At 25.8% G+C, this 22,610-nt stretch overlaps 2 protein-coding genes across 2 annotated transcripts in view; both read left to right on the top strand.

Moving 5' to 3' along the window:
• LOC107069428 (protein PALS1) overlaps positions 1–22,083 on the top strand; it is an 84,183-nt gene extending 62,100 nt beyond the window's left edge. Inside the window, 11 exon segments of the mRNA XM_015326742.2 lie at positions 1,939–2,158; positions 6,016–6,192; positions 12,969–13,164; positions 13,894–14,129; positions 15,010–15,337; positions 15,878–16,092; positions 16,611–16,813; positions 17,140–17,234; positions 17,237–17,311; positions 17,391–17,555; positions 18,197–22,083. Of these exon segments, the coding sequence (XP_015182228.2) occupies positions 1,939–2,158; positions 6,016–6,192; positions 12,969–13,164; positions 13,894–14,129; positions 15,010–15,337; positions 15,878–16,092; positions 16,611–16,813; positions 17,140–17,234; positions 17,237–17,311; positions 17,391–17,555; positions 18,197–18,687 (2,401 nt within the window). The 3' untranslated portion in view covers positions 18,688–22,083.
• On the top strand, positions 2,165–2,979 carry LOC149030435 (uncharacterized). The gene has a single exon (XM_089179227.1). The coding sequence runs from the start codon at positions 2,420–2,422 to the stop codon at positions 2,834–2,836; it is 417 nt and encodes a 138-aa protein (XP_089035353.1). The 5' UTR covers positions 2,165–2,419; the 3' UTR covers positions 2,837–2,979.
• Positions 22,084–22,610: the final 527 nt, after the last annotated feature.

Raw genomic sequence — 22,610 nt, 5'->3', positions numbered from 1 at the left:
CGACGTTCGCAAATGCATATGGCATCGTTACCCATCGAATTCAATAGAATTACGCATTTTTACGATCCTCGTTCTTCGTACTACAACTGCATCAACGTATTGAGTTATCAATTGTTTTTTTTTTTTTTTTTACTAGAAAAAAAAATAATAAAATAAAAAAAAACATCTCATTGTGATATCGTTAGAACCAATCGGAACTATTTTATCGATTAGATAAATGAAAGAAAAAAATAAACAAAATAAAAATTATTGTATTCTCTCTCTCTTTCTCTCGAATTCCTCAGAGAGAAGATTTTTGTATTTTTGCCATTAGAACAATCGGAAAAAAGAAATTAAAAAGAAAAAACATTTTTTACATTTATATTATTATTATTATTATTATTTTTGGTTTTGTTTATTTCTTTTTTTTTCCCCCAATGACATTTTTGCATTTTTGTGCTGTTCGAACAATCCGAAGAACAATTAAAATTAATTGTAATTGATTGATTATTGTTTTTATATTTAATGTTATTATTTTTATTATTATTTTTGTTGTTGTTGTTGTTGTTCTTTTATTCTATTACAATCGTTGGTGAGAAGCTTTGTAATGTTGTAATTAAATCGGCCAACGTGTTCTCAATTTTCTTTTCGATGCATGACGCGTAAAGTCAAAACTGTAATATGAGGTATCGCGTATCACTTCGTATCGAGAGGATGGGGAAGGGGGTGAATGGGGGTATTTTATATATGATATCGATTACCAACCATTTGTGGATTCAATCTTCTTTCATTCTAAACTCCTGTTTCCATGCGTATCCCATTTCTTTTCGCATACCATGGATTTGAAATCAATGCTTGTAACTTTTGTTCACAAATTATTAATCATTAATGCATCAAATAATTAAATAATTTTTGTCTATTTGAATTAATTAAATAAACGGGTAATTTATTTCGAATTTTATATCACAATTTTTAAAATTTGTATAAATGTTTTATTGGAAATTTATTTTACATTAAAATACAAAAATAAAAGACAATTTTTAAAATCATTTTTTAAGTGCAAAGGGTTAATACAGTAAAATGGTTCATCATAATTATTCGTATTGTTTTAATTATTTATATTAAATATTTTCTTTTCTTTAGAATTATAAAATTCTGTTTTCTTTTTTTTTATTTATTATTATAATAATTATATTTATATTATTATTAAGTATACATTTTATAGATTGTCTTCAATGTATCGAATTTAGCTGCTAGTTGCAAGTAGAAAATTAAAAATAAAAAAAAAATAAATAAAAATGTAGAAACTTTTTTGTTAGATCCCTAATATTAATTTAAATAATTAAATTACAGGATCCATAATTTCAATTAAAAAAGAAAAAAAAGCAATATCATTCGTTTACAATTCAAATTGTTTCTTTCATAGTTGTCTCTTTACGTGTATAATAATAAAAATAATAATTATAACGTTAACAGGAGATATTTAAAAGTAAAAGATTTAAAAAATAATTTATTACTACTAAAAGAATCCTTTTTTGTTTTTTAAATAATTTTACAACCAGTATAGAGAAAAATATAATATGTAAAAAAATATTTGATTATAAACTTTACATTACCTTTTCTTTTTCCTCGAAGAAATAAAAGTTCGATGAACTTTAAAAACCTTTTATCGTGAATATAAAACAAAACGTTTTCTTTCTTATATTTATTGAACGCGTTTATTTCTACCATTTTCCATTTCTTTTATCCAATATCCCACCTTGTTTTTCTGTTCTCGCTCGAATAGTATTCGATTGAATCGTAATATTCAAATATTCGATTTGAAAAATCTCGAAAACTAACAAAAGCAAGAAAGAAATAAGAAAACATTCTGAAAAGATAATCAAAAAAAAAAAAAATTCATAAATTCATATAAATATTTTGAAAAGTATTAAAAATAATAAAATAACATTTTTACAGGTCTCGTCGACGTAGCGGTAGTGGTGCATCAGATATACCGCAACAACAACAGCAACAACAGCAGGAAACGCAAGAGAACAACAACGGGAGTTCACGAGGAAAGAAATTGCAGGAGGGATTGGGTCCCGATGAGATGTGGGCTCCTGGTACCCTAGGCCATCACCGGGAGCTACCAGTCGATGTGCCCGACACCTTATTACAGAAGGCTTATCCCAATAAGGTAAAAAATTGCTCTACCGATTGTCGGAATGAGCTTCGTCGTCCCTGTAGCGCTAGCGAGTTAGACTTCTCCTTAAACGTTAAGAACGATATTATAAAAAAACGTACAACGGATGATCGGTCAAGATTTGGACTAGCAACAACAACAACAACATCAACAACAACCACAACAACAACAACAACTGCAGCAACAACTGATCGAATTGACGTCACCGATGGCTGCCCACGTTCAATTTTATTCAACGGTGACAATAAACTACAGATGCACGAGATCGAATTAAAAATCGGTTTATTGAATGATAACGTTAAAGGGGAGGAAAGCGAATTGAAAGAATTTACATCGGATTATTTAAAGATGGATAAAAAATCAAATGGTAGTATATTGAAGGTTATTGAAACGAAAGATCCAAAGAGTCCCTTCAGGGGCAATCATGTTAAAAACGAGGACGAGGAGGAGGAAGCCTCAAGCGAGGAAACGAATGGTCAAAAGGAATCTAGTGTTGACATAGAGGACGAGTATCCTTTTGCCAAGGAAGATTATCCGACCATGTTGAAAACGTGTAGCGACGATTCGGCTAGTCCACGTAGTTCGTCTAGCCGATCGGATAGTACAGCACCTTTAGATACGAGTTTGGTACTGAGGCACAGTACGGATGATAAAAATAAAAAAGTAAAATAGCCAATGCTCGTGACAAAGATTCACCTAGTTACGATGCCAGAAGAATCGATCTTGGTTCACCTTGTCGTGCCGTAGTAACCGAATTACCGATCAAAGTGACACCATTGTTCGCACGTGCGACACGTGATGCAACATCGTTTGATAATCCGGCATACGGTTTGCCTGATTTTCAAGACATTCAAGGTCTTTTGATAAGATCCGACGAGGTATCGGATTTAACTAGATTAATAGACGAACAGTGTCCAGTACCAAGAATACCAGCAACAACTAGTCACCAGGATAGAACACAATCTGACTCCCAAGTTGTTACCACCATTGAATCATCAATAGTAATGATCGGTAATACGACACCTAGAAAAAGTAATAAACATCATGGAAAGGATAATAAGTTATCGATTAAATCGAAAAATCAGGATCATCATAATAATCATCATCATCATCATCATCATCATCATCATCCTCATCAGATAATAGACGAACGTGTTAATTCTAAATCAACCGATGATCTTTTGGTAATCGAATCTAGTAACAATTGTCACGAATCATCATCCTCATCCTCGTCTAGGCAAAGACCCAAGAAAAAACGTCATCAACAGATATCAAGTGGTTATTCAACATTGAGAAGTGAGGTATCAAGCGATTTAGAATTTAACGATCGAAGTTATTTAGTTGTCAGTGGTAAATCTTATCGCGAGGTTGCCGTTGATTGTCCACCAGATTTCGTGCCGGTAACCAAGTGCCATCCGATTTATCCACCGCCTAATAAAACTCCCGGTAACAGTAAACACAACACGTTAGAACTTAAACGTGATCGTAATAATATTCACGGGGATAATAATGTCGTCAAAGAACCAATGATTACATCAACAACAACATCTACTACAACTACTGCTACTATTACTACTACTACGACGATTATTACTACTACTGCTACTACTACTGCGAGTACTACGATGACAACGTTTAATCAAACAACCAATACCGCAACGTCTAATAACAACATAGTGAATTTAGATTCAACTAGGATTCGTTCGAACGATATTAATTATGCTATGATGAACCTTAAAGCACCAATATTGTCACCGACATCTTCTTCTTCTTCTTCTTCGTCACCAACAACGTTAGCCAATGAGGCTAGCGCTAAAGAAAACGTAGTCACGCGTACGATAGAAAGAAAGCACGATAATAAAAAGGTAATGTAATAAATGTAAAAAAAAAAAAAAAAAAAAAAAAAACAACAGCGCTTATTATACTCTATCAATGCACCAAGAAAAATCTTGCCGGCACGACATAAAGAGAAAAAAATATTAATAATAATAATACATTGGAAAAAAAAAAAAAATCAAAATTTATCAAAAGCTTTCATTTAGATGCTTTCAGCACGAATCTATAGTGCTTAAGCTGTTACAATATTAGTTCTTTTTTTCTAACTACAAATTTTCTCGCTTTTAAACCAAGCAAATACTTTTAAACGGTTTCTTTTCACATTTCTTCCTGAAAATAAAAACAATAATAAAAAATTTGCCCTTATTCTGTGTATTTGTTTTTTTATTTATTTAATCATTATCACAAAATTTGTAATCACATTGATAACAGTTACAAATTATGTTAATGTTAAATCTTAGATATTTCTTTAGATATTCGTTTGGTAATAAAAATAACCCAAGATTGTTTCTACAAATATCAAAATATTTATAATAAATAAATTTGATTTAACAAAATATTAATAAAACAAATTGTATCGAATTGAAATTTGCTCTCATTAAGATTGTTCAAGATCTTTTTAATATTGTAATAATGACAAATAAACAATATCGGGGATTTAACGAGATTCACGTTGAAGAGCAATGCATAGAAAATATTAAAAATAATAAACAAAAAACCACATAAATGGTTCTTATTTTCACTGTGTTCAAGATAAACCGTATAAAAGATTGCTTGCAATTTTACAAAATTTTTCTTCCATTGCATAACGTTTCGTTCATACGAGCTGTTTATGCGAATAATATTTCTTTCATTTTTTTTTGTTTTTTTTTGTTTTTTTGTTTTTTTTTTTAGTTTCTTATGTATATATAAATACTTAATTCTGTTGTTACAGGATTTTGATTAAATATGTTAAATAAAAATTCGAAAAAATAAACATTTTGAAAATTCACGCTTTATTTTTATTGATTTTTTTTTTTTAAAACCTCAATGAATGTATATATATATTTTTATACGAATTTTTTTTAGAAATTAGAGAACATATTTATCCTGTAAAAAGAGAATTAGCTGTATATATATTGGGTATATATTTTTTATTCTTTTATTGGATAATATGTTAATTTATAAAGTATCAAAAAATCGATCAAAACAACGAAAAAGTTTCGCAAATTAGCTCGTTGAACGATTCGATATTATAAAGCATGATGGGGGGGGGACAAATTTGTTCAATGGACGTGCGATGCAGCATGGTAAAGTAGACATTTTCTATATAATCCTTTTCTTTTTCTTGTATTTTTATTATACGAGTATTATTCTACGATTGGAGGAACAGTGGTTTGTATCTCTTGTATGTTCTATCGTAGAAATTAGATGGCACGTGCCTAGTTTTGTATATCTTTACTTTTTCTTAATCCAATTCTATCCTCTATCACGACCCACTTCCACCTGTTCCATCCAATAATCCAATGATATTTTATTCTTTACTTTATTTTTCCACACACACATATATACATATACTATATCTATCATTTAGATGCACGGCACGAGTTTGAAACGTAGCGTGCCGTGTTAGGGTATCTTTCTCTTAAAAGGTGTTTATTTTTCATTCTTTTATATTAATAATAATAATAATAATATTAATAATCAAAATTGTAATGATTTAGTTAAACAATTACAAAAAAATTACAATTTATAATTAGTTTCTTTTCTTGCTTACTTTAATTTATATTTTATGTTGTCTCCTTTGTATTTCTTTTTATCTATGTATCTATCTCTTTCTTTCTATCTTTCTTTCTTTCTTTCTTTCTTTCTTTATTTTTCTTCTTCAGTATTTGTCTAGATAGATTATTTGGGGAAAGAAAAAAGTAAAAAATGATAAAGTAAAAAAAAAAGTATAGAAAAATTCGTAGTGTTTTCGTGCATGGCCGAGCTCAAGGGACGATTAATCCTAGCAACTTTTTGGAATGGATTTTTAGGCCGGTCTTAATGGGGTCAAACCTGCCATCCCGCCCAGAGATCAAAAAAGGGCACCCGCTAGACCACCGAAGGATAGTCTCAGACTTTCGAGCCAGAACAACAACGTTGAGAGCAACGATTATGCTAATACCACTGAACCTACTCAACAGCAACTTCATTCTATTAGAAAATATCAGGTATGTTGTATTTTTATTATATTTTTAAGATAAACATGGAAAAATGTTAGAGAGGTCTATAAATAGGGTTTGACCCTTTAAGGGATGAAATATTAAGAAATGAAAGGAAACGATGTGGCATAGAAAGTGTTCTTTTTTTTTTTTTTTTTTTAAATTGAACAAAGTTAGTTCACGTTGCACAGAAGTTTGTTTTTTGTATTTTTTTTTTTCAACTGCACAAAGTTGATAGACGTTGCACAAACAATTTTTGTATTCCTTTTTCAATTGCACAAAGTTTGTTCAAGGTGCATACAAAATTTTTGTATTCCTTTTTCAATTGCACAAAGTTTGTTCAAGGTGAACAGACAATTTTTGTATTCCTTTTTCAATTGTACAAAGTTGATACACGTTGCACAAACAATTTTTATATTCCTTTTCCATTTGCACAAAGTTGGTTCAAGTTGCACAGACAATTTTTGTATTCCTTTTCCAATTGCACAAAGTTAGTTCATGTTGCACAGACAAATTTGGTTTTTTTTTTCAATTGCACAAAATTGGTTCATGTTGCACAGAAAATTTTAGTATTCTTTTTTTAATTGCACAAAGTTGATACACGTTGCACAAACAATTTTTGTATTCCTTTTCCATTTGCACAAAGTTGGTTCAAATTGCACAGACAATTTTTGTATTCCTTTTCCAATTGCAGAAGGTTGGTTCAAATTGCACAGAAAATTTTAGTATTCTTTTTCCAATTGCACAAAGTTGGTTCAAGTTGCACAGACAATTTTTGTATTCCTTTTTCAATTGCACAAAATTGGTTCATGTTACACAAATAATGTTTGTATTCATTTTTCAATTGAATATTTAAATTCTAATATTTATTTTAAATGAAACATAATTAATTTCACTTACGTCATATGTGATGCAACTTAAAGATTCGTATAACGTGTTTACGTCTGAAGAATTCGAAGTATCGACTTATTTTGACCGACGCAACGATGTTTTTATCAGTGACCGCTGGTAAACATCTCAATCAAGTTTTGCGAGCTATACGTTTTCCCTTCAAGCAAATATTTATGGTGGTAAAGTTGGCTCCGAGCAGTCTCGTACCGAAACTTATGAAGATTGACACTTAAACGATTTCATTATTTTATCATCGTGTCTTTAAACACGAATTATTTTCAAATATAAATTTAACAATGCATCATATACAATAAAATACTTCAAATTGTTAAAAATATGGATCGTATAATTAAAAAAAAAAAAAAGAAAGCTTTTAATAAAAATAATGCAACACAAATTTCTCGCTGTAAAATTTCCGATTAAATTATTTGAAAAAATATTTAATATAAAAATAATTACGGAAAATTTTATAAATAATTATTTTTATCATTAAAGATAAAAAAATTTAATGTTCATTTAATTTATGTCCACTATTTGTCAATGTTATTTTATTGCACAGACAAAAGTATAAACAATTTTTGATATTAATAAAAGAAATAAATCTATAAGTCGTTTATTATTTTGATAGAATTACAATTATAAAACGATTACCAATAAAATGATCAAAAATTAATAAATTTAAATATTATATACATTGAAATAACCATTTATTGATTTCAATATTATTTTGTGTATATTTTTGTAACACAGTAATTAATTCTAATAACCTGAAATGTACATACAATTGATTTTCTATACAAATACCAAAAAAAAAAAAACAAACAAATACAAAACTTAAAAATGATACTAATTCAACTTCACATTAATTAGAGTAAAGTGGTCAAATTTATTTTTACGATTAGTCAGTACGCATAAACATAAACCGCAAATATTATGTACATTGTGTTAAAAAAGTATTTGATTATTATAATTTGTTTGAAAAATTAACAATACGTGTTCTAGTAGAAAAAAAAGAAATAAAACCATTTCCAATCGGTTCTTTCATTTGCATGACGGTAATAGAACAGCATTGAACGACAAATGATTATTCGCTAGGAGACAAGCTAGTAACCTGTCCATAGCTCATGAACATTTCGACAGGAAATCACGGATGCGAACGCGACAATAGCTAATGGAAACTCGTTGTGCCGTAATACGGTAGTCATACACAGTTGTACAGTTTCCGTATTTCCTATTTGGTATGCTAACGGTTGTATTTCGATCGATCGAACGACCAACTTGAAATTATCTTTACTCCTCTTTTATTTTTGTTTCCCTAAATGTGTTTTATCGTTTTTAACACTTTGGTCGTATGAAATTTTAGAAAATAAAAAAAAATTAGACCAATTTTGTGTGTAGATAAATTTGTCTTTTTAAATTACAAAAAAAAAATGATTCACGTTGCAAAGGAATTATTCTTTCTTTTTAAATTGTACAAAAAATTGATTCATCTTGTACACAAATTGTGTTTTTTTTATTTCCAATACACAAAGTTGATACACGTTGCTCAAACAAATTTTAATATTCCTTTTCCAATTGCACAAAGTTGATGTTCACATTACACAGAAGTATTTCTTTCTTTTTAAATTGCAATAAAATTTTGGTTCTTGTTACACAAAAATTTAATTATATTTCTTTTTAAATTTCACGAAGTAACACAGAAATTGCATTTCTTTTTAAATTGCACAAAGTTATACAGAAATTGTAAAAATAAGTTGGTTCCAGTTGCATAGAAATTAAATCGTATTTCTTTGAAAATTGCACAAAGTTCATGTTCACGTTACACAGAAGTATTTCTTTCTTTTTAAATTGAATAAAGTTGATTTTCATTGTCACAGAAGTATTTCTGTTTCTTCTGCAACAAAGTTGCATAGCAATTGTATTTCTCTTTAAATTGCAAAAATAGTTGGTTCCTGTTGCACAGAAATTGAATCGTATTTCTTTTTAAATTGCAAAAATAGTTGGTTCCTGTTGCACAGAAATTGAATCGTATTTCTTTTAAAATTGCACAAAGTTGATGTAAACGATACACTGTTCACATTACAGTGTTCCTTCCTTTTTAAATTGCACAAAGTTGCTTCTCATTGTTCACAGAAATGTTTCTTTCTTTTTAAATTTCATAAAATTAGGTTTATGTTTTTATTAATACATTGAACCTTGACCTTGCATTATCAAAATACCATTAAACATGTTTTCAACTTTGATATATTCTATTCGTAATTATTTATATTTTTTTCTTCTTTTTTTATTTCTCACTCTTCTTAGACCTTTTAATAACAAGAATTTAAAAAAATATATATATATATATGTAATAAATGTTTGAACTTGGAAAAGTAGGGACTTTATTAGAACCTTCCCCCCTCTGTAAGAAGTACTATAATTTAAAGAAGCAGTAAACGTTTAGAAGTTAATACGTTTCCCTTGGAACGAGGACGATAAGATTTTGCGGCACCATAGTAAGATCGTTTTTACGGTAATTACATAGTCGTTAATCGTTATCCTCGATTAAGATCATATTTCTCCCTCTCTCTCCCTCTCTCTCTCTCTCTTTTCCCTCCCTCCCTTCCTCTCCCTTTCTATTTGCTTTTCGAAAAGTAGGATTATAATATTTGAAATAATTATTCATAGCAAATGGTAAACATCGATAAAATTTATACGTGTTCCTTAAGGCTTTATTCAGGAAGCGGCCAGAAATCGAGCGCAGTGAGCCCAACTCCTTGCTCCACCGTGCAACTCTTAATAACAAAATAACAAAATAAAAAAATACCATAGGTTATTGAAGGTACCAAATTCATAGGGATTGATAAGCATTAATATGGTTTATACATGTTCCTTAAAAGAAAAAAATATGATAAAATTAATATTAAAAAAATGAATTAGAAGAAAAGTGATGATAGTTCAGTTCATTTTCTCTTTTATCTTATTCTTTATCATTCTCTTTGTTTCTCATTCCAATACGCAGGCGTGGCTAGTGTGTCGTGGGTATGTTTATCTTATAGAATCCTCACACCCGTTCTTTCTCTCTCTCTCTCTTGCTTTACCTTACTTGAAGTCAAACGTGCCTCGGAATGCAAAGAACTCCAACGTGCTTTAAGATTACACGTCTTGTAGGTATATAAACTTTAACGAGTCTCGATAGTATACGCGAGCACCCACTTTCATTTTCCCACCTTCGTTTTTTCTATTTATATTTTTAAACAATCGTATAATATTCAAAGATGATTCTCCTTTTTTTTTTTATTTGATTTAATGAATTTTAAATAAAAATATATTAATGTGTTATTTATGTTCAACACAAAACATTATTTAATATTTTAATTTTATTTATATAATTGTTAATCGTGTCTAATTATTGCAATTTGTTTAAGAAAAAAAATATATATATATATATATTTTTAGTAATATTATATTTTATTAGTTTTTTATTTAGTAATATAATATTTTAGTATATATAGTTATAATATATTTAGAAATTATAATATAAATATAATTATATTATAAATATAGTTCTATTTTAAATTATAATATACTAAATATTAAATTATAAATATAGTAATAATTATAATATAATATTTAGTATATTATAATTTAATATAATAATATTATTATTATAAAAATAATTTAAAAAAAAAGTAAAAAGTAACTTAAAGTACTTTAAACATCATTTGTTTTTTTTGAAAACTGATGAAACGTCAAAATTTTTCAACGATATAAAGTTACACAAAAAAGTTAAAAAGTTATTAAAGTATTTACCTTAAGTTGATAAATCTCTTTTGTTATAAAACGATTTCTTCCAACAAACTATATAATATAGTAAACGATACTTATATATACATATACATATACATATATATATAAGAATATATATATCTTCTTAAAGATGATGTGTATGTATAATATAACATGTAAGTTGCGGTTTAAAAGATGTGCCGCCACCACCTTTCTCATTCGCATCTCATAACAAACTTTAGAACTGTTGGGAACTTACGGAATGAACTGAACTCACGTTCACGTGAAACCCTATGGTAGTATCGTTGAAGTAAACAGGGCTTCAGCCAAGTATTCTTATACACATAACAGCACGCACGGGTTACTATCGTGTATCCTATTCTATCCTATCCTATCCTATCCTATATCGTATCACATAGCAACATTTATTCTTTTCTTTTCTAGGTGGGTTATATAAAAAGCCGATATTTTAGAAAACATTAACAGCTGATCCATAAAACGTGAACTCTACACTTTATCGATTCTTTTTTTTTTTTTTTTTTTTAACTAGGAGGAAAATTCATTTAGATTCTTCAACGTTGACCTTTGCAAATTATTTATATATATATAAATATAAATATAAATCTATTTATTGAATAAAAAAATCTTTGTCAAATATGTTTGAAAATTATTTTTGTTAATTTAAAGTTAAATAGATTTATATTAAAATATATTTTTGTATAAATATTATATATTATATTTTTTATAATTTATACAAATTATTTAATTATTTTATTTTAATATATTTATATATTTATAACTTTTACCTTATATAATCTTATATTAATATTTATATATATATACACACACACACAACATAATTTAAAAATTATATTAAATTACTATAAATATAAATTATAATTTGAAAAATATAAAAATATTATAGACACACATATATTTTTGATAATTAAATAAAATAATATTTAAATAATGATCGATCGAAATAATACAATTTATAAATTACATAAAGTTACATAAAAGGTTTCAATAAAATATTATTATACTTATATTTGACACCTTAACGTTTATAATATAAATTCTATGCATATTATAAAATACTTTCTATGATTGAAGAAATATTTTTGTTTAAAAATACATACATTTTTAATAATTATAAATTTAATAACATCGAGTATAAAATTATTTCTATTAATATTTTCTACAATTTTAAATATCAACATATTTATATTTACATTATTACAACATCATACTCGTCGATATATCATCTTACGTGTATATATAATCTCGTATATTTACATAGTAATGTGTTGCATTCATTATAACGTGTAATAGATTCTTTGAACTTAATCTCTCGTACGAAATACCAATTATATATTTTAATTGTAAAATGTATCATGTAGAAAGCATTTCACATACAACAAATTAACAGTTTCTATAAAAAAAAATTAAAAAAAAGAATATAATCATTAATCCCATTTCAATATATTTTATGATTAATATACAGAATTCATACTAAGAAAATTGAAAAATTCATATTCACATTCACATTCACAATATTTCTAAACAGGTTTTTCCCCTCTTGAGTCTTGTCAAGGTTACGTAAGGTGTTTCTTTTTTTGGAGGGTTTTATTAGGGTTGATTTCCCTCCCCAAGTAAAACACCATAGAACATATGTTTTGTAACATTGATAATACACCCTTTATGTGTCGTGAGAATACAGCAGGTGTGAATATTCTGCCCTTCGTATACTGAATCACCTTACTGACGTTTCATATATAATAATAAATCGAAATATTATTATAATTTGAAATTTATTTCAAATTACTTTTGATCTATGTTAAATTTTATTTATTTATAATATTTTTATTTATTTATATTTTATTTTTTTTTATATAATAATTATATATAAATATATATATTTATTATCGTATAATTTATAATATAATTTATTATTTATTTATATTAATATTTATTTATTAATTATTATTATTTTTTATATTATAATATAATATATAATTATTAATGTTTATTTAATATATTAAATTAATATGTTAAATTAATTATTAAAAAATAAAAAAAGAAGACTGATGAAAGATTGTTAATTAATTATTTCTATTATGTTTAAGGAACAATTGAGAAAACGAAAAGACGAAGAAGAGAGACAAGAAATTTTGAATCGATCTTTACGTGGTTCAACGAAACTTAAAGCTTTAGAAAGTCATGCAACTAATCTTACTGGTCAAGAAAATCTTGCTTATGCTCAAGACGAATTGGCAACTGCTGCCAATCGTCCTGCTCCAGTCACACCTTCAGCACCCTTAAGTAAGTATCTTCTTTTATTTTATTTTTTTTATTTCATTCCTTAATTGTTCATACTTATTTACCTGTCAAAAGAATCAAATTTATAATTAACTATTTAAATTATGATTAATAAACAATATACTCGAGATTATTTTTTTTTATATTTTTATTAATAATTACACCAATAAACTGATCAGTCTTTTTTTTTTCTTTTTTTTTTTTGTTAAAATCATAAAAATAAGAATCTCATGTTCGGCTCAAAACTTTTCAACCCACCAATGTATTTTTTCTATAATCTCTTTTTATCATAATTAAAAATTGTTAAAACATTTTTCTTCAATTGAAAATTGTTCAAATTAATAGATAAGAATGTATTGATTCTAACTTGATTGCATTTTTTGACGTTACAATACTGTAAGAAAATATTTAAAATATTTTTAAGGTATATTCAAGTTTCATTCGTATTTTGTAATCTCACGTCAGTCAGTCAATCCTTTGTATTTTATTTTATTTTATATTTTTCTTTTTTGTAAAAACTACTATTTGAACAAAAAAGAAAATAATAAAAAATGTCGTCTTTTTTCGATTAAATATTCCATTTAAGATATAATAGGATACAAACTGAAAAAATAAGAAACAGAAAGGGGGGAGGGAGAGAGGGAGAGGGGTAGGGGAGGGGGAGGGGGGTGGTTTAGTAGAGGAAAATAATTTCGTAGTAGAGACAAGTATTATAGTATTTAAATATTTCAGCATACGGTGAGGTCGTTGCCACGTTGGAAAGATTGCAACTTCAATTGCGAAATATTTCCGGAGCTTTAGGAATTTCGGGTCCAAGCGTGGAAGCCGAACTCGAAGCAGTTCGGACGCTTTTGTTGAAAAGCAGATTTGTAACTGCCGTAGCAACGCATTATGCCTTGAAAACGAGATTCAGGTCGAACAAGGTTTTAAAACATCATGCAGAAGATTCGTCGACGTTAGCTCGTGACGTGAGTATTATACTTTTTTTTTTTTCAATAATTTTAACATTAATAATTTTACACTAATTATTGTTCGTTTTTTTTTTCTTAAATCAATTAACCTTTTCGCTATGGGCATGTTTTCTGCGGTCGTACTTCAATTGTACGCGCAGCATCGAAATTGCACTTTATTTTTGAATAATTTTGTTGCTGATATTAATGATGATTTTTAATAAAAATAAACAAAACACTAAAATTACAGGTGCATAGTAGGATATTTGATGTGCTATATGTTCTGAGCATATGACTGCATATGTTCGTCGTATGTAAAATACGCGGTATTTTATGGAGGGCCACTATGGTGACCCGTAGTAGCGAAAGGGTTAATTGCAATGATAATATTTCAATTATTAAATAAAGTACAATTTAGTTATATTTATAATAAATATTAATATATGTATCTTAATTATTCAATTATATTAAACATTATTTATAAATTAATTACTTTCATTATATTTTAAAGATATTAATAAACGTTGATATATATCTAAATTACTCGAGATTACGTTATAAAAAACCAATGAAATTAAATACATTACGTTCATTATGATTTTAAACATAATAATAAACATTAATATATATATATATATTATTCTATAATACAGAATTTCTATATTTATTATTCATTTCTATATTATTTAAATTTAATAAAATTTGAAACAATTTGGATACTTTTCTGACATATACATTGAATACAATAATTAATAATTATTAATAAATATTAATTTTTTTTTTAAATATTTAATTACACAATAAAAAAACCAAAACCATTCTAAACATAATTAAGATTAATAAAACGATTGATGTAATGATATATACATTTCTAAAATATTGTGTGTTTTTTGTGTAGTGCGTAGATGTATTAGAAAAATGGCAATCATCGTCAACACCAACGGATGTCGGTACGGCAGAAACCATGGCTGCCGTAGAAGAACTGACGGGTATATTAACGAGTTACGACATGGAAGCATTACTTATAGCACACGATTCAATAATATCATACGTGGAAGGTTTCCAAAGAAAACACAGTCCTTCTTCATCGTCACCAAGTGGTCCACCAAGTCCTACGTCAAGTTGGAGAGAATCACGTGTAGATAACATCAAAATAATTAAGATTGAAAAAACTAACGAACCATTGGGTGCTACTGTTAGAAACGATGGTGATGCCGTTATCATAGGTATAAATAAATAATCTTATTTATTTAAATAATATAAAAAACAAAATACCCAAACGTTATTAACACTTTTCGTGCAAGTGAAACTGAACTTTTCATTTAATTCATTTTTAATATCAAAATAATTAAATGAAGAGTATATGGTATGTGCTTTTGTTTAAATAATTTTTTAAATAATAAATAAATATGTATTTATCGTTATGTTGTGTATTATATATCTTAAATTATGCACCCCATTTTTATTTTCTTGATAATTATGTGATCTTAATATTATTTTAATTACTGCAAAAGAAATACTTCAGAAATAAAACAATGTAATCGTTAAGCGTGAGACGTCACGAAAGGTGTTAATTAACAATCACTTACCTGTAATGAATTTATTCATATTTTTCTCAAAAGAAAATGTCATAGTTCTCAGTTTGATCATTTTATAATATTTTTATAATACTATACTTTCTTTATTTTATTCTGATATGTCAGTTAAATGATTGAAATTTCCAACAAAATTAAATAAGAAAAATAATTAAATCTTTTTATTTCAAGGTCGAGTTGTTCGTGGTGGTGCAGCAGACAAATCCGGACTTTTACACGAGGGAGACGAAGTTTTGGAAGTTAATGGTGTTGAAATGCGTGGCAAAAGTGTTAACGAAGTTTGCGACATTTTAGGTGGCATGCAGGGTAGTCTTACGTTTTTGGTATTACCGGCACCAACGAATTATCGTAATAATTTGAACAGTAGAAAGGAAGACACTAATCAGGTGAACAACTTTACTGTAACAACCCCTTTCCTTCCAGAACAATTGTCTTTTCCCATTAACTTGTAAACTTTATTTTATTATGGTGAACCAAAAGCTCGTATATTTAATATATTGTTTTAAATAGATGATAAAATTTTTTAATATTAATAAAATAATTACTTTTAGGTGCAATTATATGCATCTATTATTTCATTTTTTATAATATATTAATATTATATTATATTTAATAAATGTGTGTGGTTGTGATTAGCTTTTGGATAATAAAGTGCAACTTCTTCGTAAGTTAATACTCTTCTTCGCTATTAATTAAATAATAATAATAATATTATTAATATTTAAATAATATAAATAAATAAATTATATATATATTTAATAATTAATTAAAAAAATGTACGAGCTTTTAATTCACCCTACAAATAATTATAATAATAAGTAATATATTAACGTTAAGATAAAAATATATTTTTTTTCTGTTTCATTTAATTTTTGTTTTTTTTTGTTTATTTTGTATTTTTTAGATACAACACATACGCGCACATTTTGATTACGATCCCGAAGAAGATCCGTATATACCATGCAGAGAACTCGGAGTTAGTTTTCAAAAAGGTGACGTATTGCATGTGATTTCTCAGGAGGATCCAAATTGGTGGCAGGCTTACAGAGAAGGTGAAGAGGATCAAACGTTAGCTGGTCTTATACCCAGTAAAGCTTTTCAACATCAGTAAGTATACATTTGTTTTTAATAATAATAATTATTATTCACAATATAAATTTTAAAAATATTATACAAAATAAAAAAGAAAATTAGAAAATAATTTATTTAAAAAAAAAAAAAAATAATAAATAATACGATTAGTATAATAATGAGTGTGTGAGAGAGATACATGGATAAAAAGATACAAAGTAAGTCAGTGAATGGAATTTATGCAAAGCGTTCAAGGATCGGGGTGTGGTATAAAACAAGAAGACTGGTTGTGTTTAGTCATTGCATAAATTTGTTAAGCTAATGCATTTTAACACCACATGGGATATACATTTATTTCACAGACGTGAATCAATGAAGCAGACGATAGCTGGTGGAAAATCAACGGTCAGAGGTTCGAAGAAATCGAGTACTTTATTGTGCGCGAGAAAAAATCCAAAGAAAAAAAACGAAACAAATTAGGTGCCAATTTCAACGACGACGGTTATCCCCTTTATGCAACTACTACCATAGATGGTATATATATATATAGAAATATTAATTATTAAATTAATGATTATAATGTTTTATTATTAATAATGATAATAATTTATAGATTACGATAGCGAAGAAGTATTAACTTACGAAGAAGTTGCACTTTATTATCCAAGAGCTAATCATAAGAGGCCTATCGTTCTTATTGGTCCTCCTAATATCGGTAGACACGAATTGAGACAAAGATTGATGCAAGACAGCGAACGTTTTGCTGCAGCTATTCCTCGTAAGTATCATTTTTAAATGTTTATTTATTTCAAATAAATAAAATACTTTCTTTTTAATGATCTTTAGAAAATTGTTCCTTTTTATGTCTCATTGACAATTATATATAATTTTAATAATAATATATAATAAATGTAAGATATTTAATATATTTGGATAAACCAAAAGAATTCATATGTTTTTTAATTAATATTTTTAAAGTAAATTTTATCAAAAATATTAGAGTATGCAATTTATAAATCAATTTATAACACAATAAATGTGTACGAATTTTTTTGATATACCCTAATATTGCATATAATTTTAATAATAATAAATATATTTACGTATATTATTTGTTATATTATTATTTACTATATTATATAAATATATATTTAAATTTATATAATATAAAAATATAAAATTAAATAGAATAATATATAATAATATAAAATATAAAATATAATATAAAATTTAAATATATATTTATCTAATATATTTATATTATATTTTTATTTATTATATTATATAAATATATGTTATATTTAAATTTATATAATATAAAAATATAAAATAAAAAATATAGAATAATATAAAATTTAAAAATATATATTTATATAATATATTATTATACGATTTATTGAAATCTTGTTGTATTTTTAGATACGAGTCGTCCAAGAAAAGATTCCGAAGTTGATGGTCAAGATTATCACTTCATTTCTCGTTCACAATTCGAATCCGATATACTTTGTCGTAAATTCGTGGAACATGGTGAATATGAGAAAGCATATTACGGTACATCAGTTGAGGCAATAAGATCCGTAGTTAATTCTGGAAAAATTTGCGTATTAAATCTACATCCGCAAAGTTTGAAGATATTAAGAAGTTCGGATTTAAAACCATACGTTGTATTCGTGGTACCTCCTAGTCTCGAAAAGTTACGACAAAAACGTATTAAAAATAACGAAAGTTTTAAGGAAGAAGAATTAAAGGACATTATTGAAAAGGCACGCGAAATGGAAGACAAATATGGCCATTTATTCGATATGATCATAATCAATAATGATACTGATCGTGCATATAATCAATTACTCACCGAAATCAATTCGTTAGAAAGAGAACCACAGTGGGTGCCTGCGTCTTGGATTCAGTAATGAATGAATTATTATTATTATTATTATACTGAAACGGACGAAGAATGTGTCTTACAAATATTAGATCATTATCAAATGCCATCGATGCGAGTTTTTATGGCACGTTACTAAATTCCGATATATAGAGACATATAATAATAAATAATAATAATAAATAAATAAATAAATAAATAATAATAGTAATAATAGTAATCAATAAAATCGATTATTTCGTTGATAATCGTTAACGATACGATTTACGAATTAATAAAACAAGTACTATAATAATAATAATATGATCTTAATAAACAATTTGACGGATCATAACGATAATTCAAATCTTAAATAAGTTCCTGATGATTAAAACAAACGATTAATATCGTAAAACACATAATTAATGCGTAATCACGTGATGTTACGTTAACTTCAAAATATATAACGGTGTTGATCGATTTGGAAAATCAGTTTTTTTCATTACAATTGTAAGAATTATTATTATTATTTTTTTTTTAACAGAACTGTAAACAAAATTTACGACTTAATTTTATTTTTTATTTTGTTTCCTTGTATAAAATATACTTCGTAGAGAATCATAAAAAATCGTGGAAAGATAAATCTTGTTAGAAGTGGGGGTGGGGGTAAGGACAAATGATTTGTCGAGTAGGATTAATTTGTTGTAAAAAATATGAAATTGAATAAGATAATATTTAAAAAAAAATTGGTGTACAGTTTAAACGTATTGTCTAAAAAAAAAATTTTATATTTCAATCATCCATTAAAAAAAAAAATATATATATATATATATATATATATATTATTTATGCAAATATCATAATTTCAATCAAGTTCATTTTTTTATAATCTAATAATAATTATTATTTTATAAATTAATTATTATTATTTTTATCTTGGCTTTTAAAAAAAAAATAATTAAATTAATATTTGAAAATTTGTATATTGTTTTATGACCATATTAATTATTACTCAAATTTAATATTAATATTAATAAATAATAATATCATCCAATTGCAAAGATCGTACTCAAAAATAAATCATTTTATTGTACTATAATTTGAACATACAAATATATATATATATAATATTTTAAATAGAATTATGTGTTTTTTAGTAAAACAAATTTATTATCAATTATATTTCTCTAATTCTTGATAGTTAGTTTATCAGGGAAAAGTTAAATATTATTTTAAAATGTCATTATAGAAGACTTGATTGAATGTATAAAAATAAAATAATAAATAAAATTTTATTATAAAATAAAGTGAGAAAGAAATGGCAGGAGAAATCAAGTGATACGTTTTAATCAAAAGGAAAGTATTGAAATGAAAAGATTAAAGATAAATGAAAATAAAATCATTACAGGTATTTAAAAAAAAAAAAAAAAAAAAACAAATAAATAAATAAATAAACAATTAATAATCAGCTCGGTGTTCGAATTAAAATGGTGCTTAAAAGTTCACATGGTTCCTTGGGAATTTAGGATCATCCGATATATTTTTTTGTGCTTCTTCTTCTTCTTAGATATTTTAAATAATTCGTAAAAACCGTATATTAGTAAAAAAAAAAAATAATAAACAAATAAAATAAATAATTACACAACAATAACACACGATGATATTTTTTTAAGACGGAAGTTACTCGATTTACTGTCCTTAAGTTTTAAACAATTAATATAGAATTGAATGATTATAAATAATTACATTCAATGAAAATAATTAATTACGATCGACACTGTTACATTAAAAAAAAAAAAAAATAACAACTAAACAACATTTAAAACAAACAAACAAAAAATAACTCAATCTTTCATCATTTTTAAGAAATTATTTCCGATTATGTCTCGGATGTGTGTGTGTGTGTGTTTTTAATTGCAATTAAAATATAAAATTTCGTGCAGTTGTCTTAAGGATATTATTGTATAAATTATTTGTATTTTTTGTTTTTGGTTTTTTTTTTTTTAAATACCAATTTTAAAAAGTTTCAGCATATCACACGGAAGAAGTTCATACGAGTCGTTAAAATAATAAAATCTAAGACTCATTTATTCTTAACATAATTAAATTGGACTTTTTAAACATAAGCCCGCTATATTATTAACAATAGTTAATATATATATATATTATATAAAAAAAATATATATATAATAAAATGTTACAATTCTTTGTCTGTGTACGAAAAGAAAATCGTTACGAACGAATTTCTCGAGAGATCTCGGCTAAACAAGAAAAAAAAAAAAAAAGAAAAGAAAAAAAAATACCAAGAAATCTTTTTCATACTCTTTTTCTAAAAAACATTACGCCAAAAGTGGTTATATAACATAGTGGTCCCAAAAAAGAAAAAAAAAAAAATCGCGTTTGCACTTCTATCGTAGATTACCGATCGTCGTGTTACCCTAACTTCGAACTATCCTTTTGAAAAAAAAAAAAAAAGATAAAAGAATTAATAAATAAAATTCCTTAATTAAATTCATAATTAAATAGGAAAGAAGAAATTAGGGGGGGAAGAAAAAAAAATCAGAAAAAAAAAGAACAAAAAAATAATATGAATAATATGAATAATACGAATAATAATAATAATAATAATTAAAAAAAAAAAAAAATAAAAAGCGCTGATAGTATTATCGATGTGCTCCCAGATTCCGTCTAGCGTGTATTCACGTACTGGTTATTAAAAAAAAAAAAAAATTAAAATAAAAGAGAAAAAAAAATATTAGGATTATGAATACTATTGAAAAAATGAGTTTACAAGGTAATTAATTTATTTTATTTTTTTTTAATTCTTTTTAATTTTAAAAAAAATTTTTTTTTACTTTTTTTTTCTTTTTTAATCTTTTTTTTCTTATTTTTACTTTGTTTTATATTTGTTAATTTTTTCTTTTTTTTCCTACTTTTTTTTTGTTCTGAAAATTAAAATAAACTTTCTACTGATATTTTTTTTTTTTTTTTAAGAAAATTTTTTATAATTTCAATTTTACACAATATTAGGATACGAAATAAAAATTATTTAATTTATCTCGTAGACAATTGTTTTTCTAAATGTGTTCTCGTAATAAAAATGATATTAAAATAAAAATAAAAAATAAACGAAGAAGAAGAAGAAGAGATTAAATAAGAAAAAAAAACTAAAATACAAGTCGGATCACTTTTGTCGGTCTAATACACGCACGAGAAAAAAAAATAAAATGAATAAAACGAAAAAAGAAAAAAAAACTAGGAATACGAGGAAAAGCAAAAAAAAAAAGATTTTCACACGATTCGTATGGACGAAAAGAAAAGTTAAATAAAAAAATAAAAAGCGTCGATTAGATCGACGGATGTTTTAAATAAAAATTAGTCGAGCAAACGAAAACAAACAAATAAACAAATAAATAAATATATATATATATATATATATATATATATATATAATAAATAAATATTAAGAATTAAAAAAAAAAACCATAAATATCGATGTGTGTATAAATGCATTGTAAGAATTAGATAACACATTATTAAGAAATTAATTAATTAATTAAATTAATTAATCGTGAAATAATGTTATTTCAAAATATGTATTAGCCAGGGATATCTACGAAAAAGGACAAACAGACAAAATAAATAAATAAAAAAATAAATAAATAAATATAAATAAATAAATAAACTCGTCCCATGGCGAATTATTTAAGAAAAAATGGGGACAATATTCTGCCAAGTATGTTAAAAAAAAAAAAAAAAAAAAAAAGAGAATATTAATACGTGGAACGAAATATCTGAAATGTGCCAAAATAGTTCTGAATAAAATGTTTACAGAAAGATTAAGAGAAAAGTAATAAACAAAAAAAAACAAAAACAAACAAAAACAAGAAGAATAGAAAGAATAAAAAATACTAGAAAATGAGAGAAAGGGTGAAAGATGTTTAGAGAAAGAAAAAAAAAGCCAAGAAAAGG

This window comes from Polistes dominula, unplaced genomic scaffold (assembly GCF_049000335.1).
Source record: "Polistes dominula isolate Pdom_NZ unplaced genomic scaffold, Pdom_raw_medaka contig_37, whole genome shotgun sequence".
Taxonomy (NCBI): Eukaryota; Metazoa; Arthropoda; class Insecta; order Hymenoptera; family Vespidae; genus Polistes; species Polistes dominula.
This window is presented reverse-complemented; position numbering and strand designations above follow the sequence as displayed.

Coding starts and splice junctions, on each gene's coding strand:
- LOC149030435 (XM_089179227.1), top strand. CDS start 2,420: ATGCACGAGATCGAATTAAAAATCGGTTTATTGAATGATAACGTTAAA.